Source organism: Crinia signifera, chromosome 12 (genome assembly GCF_055691185.1).
Source record: "Crinia signifera chromosome 12, ASM5569118v1, whole genome shotgun sequence".
Classification (NCBI taxonomy): domain Eukaryota; kingdom Metazoa; phylum Chordata; class Amphibia; order Anura; family Myobatrachidae; genus Crinia; species Crinia signifera.
In genome coordinates this window covers 16649596-16657611 of record NC_139228.1, presented here as the reverse complement: position 1 = coordinate 16657611, position 8016 = coordinate 16649596, and the positions used below count along the sequence as shown (strand labels likewise).

The 8016-nt window shown below is 38.7% G+C and overlaps 1 protein-coding gene across 2 annotated transcripts in view; it reads right to left on the bottom strand.

The window, feature by feature from the left end:
* Positions 1 to 221: 221 nt before the first annotated feature.
* LOC146050054 (inositol-trisphosphate 3-kinase A-like) overlaps positions 222 to 8016 on the bottom strand; it is a 77916-nt gene continuing 70121 nt past the window's right edge. The window contains exon 7 of one of the 2 annotated variants that reach the window (XM_083166859.1): positions 222 to 7987. In XM_083166859.1, the coding sequence (XP_083022985.1) occupies positions 7787 to 7987 (201 nt within the window). In that variant the 3' untranslated portion in view covers positions 222 to 7786. The remainder of the gene's footprint in view (positions 7988 to 8016) is intronic. The other variant, XR_014466256.1, reaches the window with a different exon arrangement.

Sequence of the window (8016 nt, the reverse complement as noted above, 5' to 3'; positions counted from 1 at the left end):
AATGATATTGTTTGCCAATATTGTTCAGTAAGTATGCTCAATATCATTTGCCCGTGAGATCAGAGAAAACACTGACTATTGTATATCGTTCATATTGTCCACTGTGTATGGGCCTTTAGTTTTCTACCAAATATGGTGTTGTACAGAGCGTCTTCTTTCTCAGGTTACTATATAAAATGCAGGATACTTAAATAGTCTAATAGGGAAAAAAAACATGAATATGTTAAGAATTTAAAAGCTATTTATTCTAAAACATCTCCGCAATGCATTTATACTGTACATGTAAAACAAATATTTTGTGAACAATATACAGTAGCAGAGTTATTACAAATTATAGTCATTGCAGTTTAGTGTTTAAAACCCATATAGAAATGAATAACAGAATAGTACGTGTGTATAGATTAAGGGAGGTATTCAATATGGCTGGTCTTTACACAGCAGGTAGACTTTGTTAAAGAAAAGAAAGTCAAAAACGGAAAACATTTTTCTAATAAAACATGTGGAAGTAATTTGAAGATCTAGGAGTTTTCTGACCATATAAATTTTTACAGTCGAAAAATTGGCACTTGTTGAATTGAATAGGTCTAATGAAAATTCGGTGAAAACTACAGATTTTCCAACTGTTGGAAAAATCAGCACAGATTTAGTCTCCTATATCCGAGGACCAGAACCATTTTGCAGATCAGATTATTCCATATTTTGGAATATTTGCACACCATAAACAGATATTTTGGGGATGGAACCCACGGCTAAGCACAGAATGCATTTATGTTTACTATTCACCTTATTCACTCAGTTTGAAGGAAATATTAGAAAATATTTGTAATACGTTTGTGCATTAAACAAAGTTTGTGTTCATTGCAATAACAGAATGTAAAATGTGTCACTATCTCAGTCACGCAAAAAAAAAAAATCTGTACTTTGATGTATTAAACATAGAAGGTGATAGTAGATAAGAACCACCAATCTGCACATACAATATTCCATATTTTGGGTATGGGAGACCCAACCTGTAGTAATAAATGTGCCGAGGATGAAACGGATGCCATGAAACATTATCAGTTTCTTCACCATTTTCTGCCTCGCGCCACTTTAGTTTTACTTGTACACATAGGGCCTTATTCACGAAAAATTTCGTGGCTTTCCGAGGCATTTAAACGCCGCCCGCATTTCACAAGATCGAAAACAGATTTGAAGTTCTGATATTTAACTCCCATTAGTTACCAGCCCGTCACAGTGACGGAACCTCATACCAGTAATGTCTGCACCAGCAGCTGTGGCCTCCTGAACTGAGCAACATTGAATTGCTCATCAGGTGTCATCTAGCGACCGCTGATGGGCAAAACACTTTTGTTCCCCCTTAGAGGTGAGGAGCAGCATTATCCTTTTCTTAGATAGGATATTGTAAAAAGGACCAAGTTCTAAAGTTGGAGACCTGTACAGCCCTTGTATTTTGTCCATATAAAAGATGTCCATCCTAGCTTACATGCTTGGCTATCTGGAAACTGAGTTCATAGGGGTAAATCCAATTCGAAAGGAGTAGGCTCATGGGTGCCCGTTTCACAACAAATTCAATCCCTGAATGCAAGTTGCAACCCTAATGGCAACTCGAATTCCACTGCCTTCAAACTGTAATTGCATTTCTTTGTAGCCACCCTGAGCAGGTGAAAAGGTAGGGAAAGCCTTTATTCTACAGTACAAGTGTTTCAGAACCCCTTTGACTCAAAGCTAAGTGGACAATGGTAAGTTTTCAATTAGCTTAAGTGGGCCAATAAGTACATGTCATTATTGGGGTTAAAAAGGTTGGCCAGAAATGACCCCAAAATGGACTTTTATTGTTTTACACCCCACATGTAAATAAAGTTTTATTCAAACTAGTTTTTATTTATTATATACTTTCTTGATTTTTTTTTTTAAAGTGGCTTAAATTAACCTCAAAATCACTTTTATTTATTTTTTATTTAAAATGGAAAAAGAATGGGTTTTATATAGTTAAAAAAAAAAGTACAAATGAGCTATTGAACACCTTTGGATAACCTCTAGCAGTTCCCTTATGCCTTCTATATGGTTCTGTGATATCAATTGTCACGTTTTTGGGTCCAGCACAATTTCTCCACTTTTTTTAATCTCTCTTCCCATTTTGCTTGTATACAAAATCCACACAGTCTCACCTGCGAATAGCACATATTGGCACTTCTAATTCTATTGTGCATTACCTGGGAGAACGCATTATGAGTGAGTTGAGCCCATAGTATTGGTCTAAAGCAGCAGGACTTGCTTATAAACCCCATGCACCTGTTTTTTTGTGGTATATAGATATATATATCTATATACATACATACATACATATGCGTAACAGGTGTATCCACTGGAAACATGGATACACAACAAAATGAAAATGATAAAATAGTGCAATTCAATTGGTCTATATACTCTTAGGGGCAGGTGGTTTATGAAAATCACTGGTGCCTTGGCGGCCTTTAAACCACTGGATTTACTGAAGGCAAAACCAGCCTAAATATAGTTTACAAACCACTGTAATTCTGGATTTTCATTAGCTAGGAACTGAAATGGACACACTGATCAAATGTCAGTTCTCAAAACCACATACAAGCCACTGCAGTATCCAAACAGGAAGGTGGCTGTGATGGGAGAGATCAACTCAACCACATGCTCGCGACAATGTCTGGCCAATCAGCTGAGGGCATCCTAAACACTTAAAAAAATAATGTTTCATTATTAATGACAAAGGCATTAATGTTCATCAATTATATAAAAGGGTCAGTATTAATTGTTAATTAGTGTTTAAAAGTCAAAAGAATTTGTAGGACAGGGGTAACTTATGATGTAAGCACCATTAGCAGAGCCATACATAATTGTTGCCCGTCACAAATATTGTTTTATAACACCAATTAATATTTCCTCTTTAATATAATTAATATGACTCAAACTTTTTTTTGCACCCAAATATATTAATAAAGTAATATCATCCCATAGGAGTATTACAAATGTGAGTTTCCTTCTCCATTTGTACAGTACATAAAGGACTGCCATCAGGATATAGGGAGGCCTCATCTTCTGACTGGCCACATACATTAGAGTTGTTCTGGTGGTTTGGATCAAACCGCCATCAGTTCGGTCATTTATAAACCCCTAAAGATCGCTGGTGGATTCAAAACCAATTTTGAAATGCAAACAGTTAGCAGATTGGAGGGTAAGCTGCCCTCTAGTAAACTTTTACATCAGACTCTCAAACAGTATCTGCAGTACCCACTAGTTTCAAGTCAATAATTATACCCTTTGAAAGTAACTGTTCAATAGAATTGACACGTCTCGCTAGAGGGAACATAAATGTATATTTTTACTTTTCTAGATTAATGGATTTAAAAAGGTATTTATAGAGTTGGCTATTATATCCCAATTTGCTGTAGGTTTAGTGACTGTCCACAAGAGCACTCTCTGAGTGGACAGTACTCTCTCCGAATATAGCTTTCAACATATCTCAGCACCTACAGCAGCTTTATATAGAGATCACAGCGATGGCATAGGAAATCACATGCAATGTTATAAGGGATACAAATTATATGTCATTGAATAAGGTAAGAAATTGAAAGGTTAATCACATCCCTAGAAACCCCATTAGTGCTGGATTGAATCATATGACCTGAAGCAAAAGTACAGTATTACTAAAACTGGTGGATCAGACAAGACCTGAGATGTGTAATGGTCCAAGTAAGAGATCTTCCCTCTTGCGCTAGAACTCATGCATAGAAAGCGAATGTGTGTATTTGCCTGCATGCAGGCTTGGACGCATCGTGAGTTATGTACATGCCTAGGTGTATACTTGTTTCGTCATCAATCATTACGGCCATCATAAGTGCACACTTACACTGAGCCAATACTAGGCTAATGTTACAGCTCTGGAGTGTACCCGTGTAACTAATGCATAAGGGATCTGGCCAAAGCACCACGACTGACTCCCTCCAGAGGTTACAGGCACCTGCGGTTCTAGAGCTTCACTTATAATAGCCACATCTGAAGGGGCGAATTAGGTCCGTCCCAACTCCGGTGCCGCCAGGTCTTACAGGGGACATGGACACAGCCCGTCAGTAAACATTGGAGATGTAATTAAACCATAGTTTAGTGTACAACTTAAAATCAGCCTCAGAAAGCAAAAACTGGCTAGAATGCAGAAATCAAAGAAATTAAAGAAAAAGGTTCTTGTATTTTACATTAAGTGGATTATGTATTCTGGGATAGATGAATGAAGCAGTGATAAGAGAGAAGACGTGGCCCATGGAAAACAATCAGCTGCTCTGTACAATTTTATATTATACAAATTCACTTTACTTAAATGCTTATTGGTTACCATGGGCCACTTCTCCTCCTTTACCACTGCTTCATACATCTACCCCCCAGTAACAATTTAGGTTGCGCACAATGTTTAAAAATAAAGGTAGGGATAAACTTCCAGTTGCCGGAAATTACTGACTAGTGCTTATTTGTTTCCTACGGGTTAATCTACATGGCAGGTGCTTAAATTGCTGTAAAGCAAAACCATTGCCTCTTATTCACAATGTAACCACGCTGTAGGAAACCACTGATTAAGCTCACCCCCTGGCTATAATATGCTCATACATGTGATTGTTAAGTGCTGGACATGCTACTTTGACCTCTGTAATGAGATAGCAGAGAGATTAATGTTAAGCAATTATTTGCGCAAACAAATCAAAGAGACTGGTTAATTTAGGCTTAGAACTCAGACGGTGTTAGCAGGCTTCAGCGAGCAGCTTTCAGGAAAAGGATCTTAAAAACGGAGTCAATATTTTCAGCATGTCTAAGCTCTAACATTCCCAATAACATTACTACAGTCCAGTGATGGAGAACCTTGGCCCTCCTGCAACAGTTTTAGCATGGCCAAATAGAAAAACTGTGTAGTTCAACAACAGCTGGAGCGCCGAAGGTTCCCCATCCCTGCTTATTATATTTACAGTCAGCTTTTCAATGTGCATCGCCATCACCCCATATAGTAAATTACAAGTATAGTAGAAACTCATTGACTATAAAGATACATGTGCTTACCGGCAAAGTGTCTTATACAGAGCATCTAAGTAACCTCATAATATACATTATTTGCTAGTGCATATATCACATGAGTTCTTAATAAATACGCATATGCCAACAGCAGAACTCACCGCTTATACAGATCTAAACATCGTATATGGTTTATAGGACAATGATAAAGTCAAGCATTTTCTGCATAGTAACCAAGCTGCTGCAATATATAATACATGTAAGAATATATAGTGGTCCGTTAAAGGTATTTTCTTTAGGATGCGGTCATAAAAATCTACTCAAACATTCCAATAGTGCCACCTCTCAATCAGAAAATATATTTGTACACTGTATATATGGAAGTAAAGGGCAATGTTGTAGTACAGAGTTTTCCACAAAGCATATTTTTTGCAGTTAGGTTTGTATACATACAAATGTGTCCAGCTAGTTTGTTTCTGCTGCTAAACACTGGCACAACCCAGGGGCGCTGTCAGTTTGGCCAGGGACCGGTAAAATGGAGGGGGCGTGGCCACCAGGCAGGGCCTCCATGAGGGGGCGTGGCCACATCCAAGTGAAAAATATAAAATAAAACGAGAGGGAGAGAGAGAGGACTGGCTGCCGCTGCCTATCCCCCCACTTCAGCACACGGCACAGAGAAGCAACTGGGACACTCAATCAGCTCATGGCAGTTTTTAAGCACTGCCATGCCATTTCATTAAGAAACGACAGAAGCTGACTAGTTAGTACTTTATCGCTCTCCACTTTATTTGTCTCCAACCTTTGATAAATCTCCCCCCTTAACCCCTTCAGTGGTAATCCCGAGAATTTTCGGGGCTATGCTTGAGTGCCCAGACTGGCAAGCCAGGAAAATTCTCGGGATTGCCGCTGGTTAGCGCCGGGCAGCACCACTGAGCTCAGCTTCAGTGTTGTCTGGCTCTGGCTGCTCGGTAAAGTCCCCTCCAGCTCTGTGACAGTGTGCGATGTGGCGCTGCACAATTCCGGGACACAGCATGGTGGGGTTTTTTTTTACGGACCAACCCCCCTAAAAAAACTCGCCCAGTGGGGAGCACTGCCTAAAACAAACCCCACCACTGAAGGGGTTAAACAAAGCCTGATTTTTTTAATCAAATTCCGTTCATAAATCTTAGTGACGTGCAGAATCCGTGCGAGTGTGAAATTAAAAATAGTTAAAAAACAATTAAAAACTAAAAGAGCCAAAGAATTTAAAATAAATAAAAAAACCTAAAGACAACACTGCCTGATGACAGAGAGTTTATGCAAACACATGGGGTAGGTGTATCAAAGCTTTAAGAGAGAGGTAAAATACCACCCAATCGGCTCCTGTCATTTTACAGGCTGTGTTTGAATAATGATGCTTAGGATTTGATTGGCTGGTATCTCTCTTTAAGGTTTGATAAATACACACCAGAGGGAAAGTATGAACCAATCAGATTCTAATTATAATTTTTCAAATACAGCCTGTAACGTAACAGAAGCTGGTTGGTTATTATTTTACATCTCTCCACTTTTTATCTTTTTCAAAGCTTTGTAATTCTGGACGATATTACTAACAGAATTAGATACTGTAGGAGTTCTAAGTTTGTGGAACCACCTGGATGAACCAGTTAGTACTCACAATGGTCAAACACAATGGTACACTGAACCCTTTTCTGACCACACTTTCAACATACAGTCCATTATCCTATGTATGCAGCATAAAAGAAATATCATACACTGAAAGCCTCCATAGACATCTGTGGCCGCTGAGATTACATATTATGGGGAAGATGTATTAAGCCCGGTGAAGTGATAAAGTGGAAGGTGATAACGCACCAGCCAAGTTATAGACTGGAGCTGATTGGCTGCTGAGTTCTACTTTATCACTTCACCAGGCCTAATACATCTGCCCCTAGGTTTCTTCTCAAGTAATATGTGAATAGATTCTTAAAAAAGTGTGAAAACACAGTTCTCAAATTATGAAACTAGTTATCTTAGATAGCGCTCCGGTACGTATCAGGTAAAACGGTCTACTTAGCTGTCCACGAACACACAAATTCATGATCAACCTATAAAAACCTTTCAACAGGCAAACCTGCAGACTGCTAAAAAGTAAAATAAAATACTACAGTATATTAACTATATAGAAAAATAGGTTTCAGAGCGGATAACCTCGTTTTTGTTTTATCAAAGAACAGACCTAAGCCAGTAGACTTGAGTTTGTACCTAACCAAATAATGAATGATTGGCCAGTTTGAATTGCGTTATAGCAAAATCACTTAACATGTTCTACAGTAGCACAGAGTATATTAGGCTCACAAACTGTTCACTTCCAATTTCATGTCCATTATAAATTCACTTTGAGTTCTCTGAAGTCCCAACGTTGTACAGCAAAGATCAAGTAAGAACCTACCCCGGTTTTTTTTTTAAATAGGTTTCATCACAGAGAACAAGAAACTTTATCACAGAATCGTTCGGCCGTAAGCGCAAGTCATCAGGCGTTTTTGTAGAGTTCGCCCGGAATCCACAGGGTTGAGAACGTGGCCATGAATTCACAGAAACATATGGCTGCAAAGAGAGGTCGTTCATTGTAACCTGTGTGATTCCCAAATTAAAAGCATCTTTAGTTCCGTCACCAGTAAATAAAATCCATATCGAACCGTAAACGGCAATAGATAAAGTTCATACGGATAATCCTAATGTAGTGTTCCGGGGATTCGCTGAATTTTCCTTATCAGGATGTGATGCTCGATAAGATATCAATTAGATTGTCAAATCCATAAAGATAACCATCTTCCCGGTTCCCCTCTTGCCAGGGAACGCGGTGGTCCAGAGTTTGCCCCTCAGACAGACATGTTGTTTTGCCAAAATCAATAAGCCATACATTACACTTGCCTCTCTTGTCATGTACGAACAGCAAGGAGCTTCCGATAACCTGGAAGAAAGCAAAGACTGATTATTTGT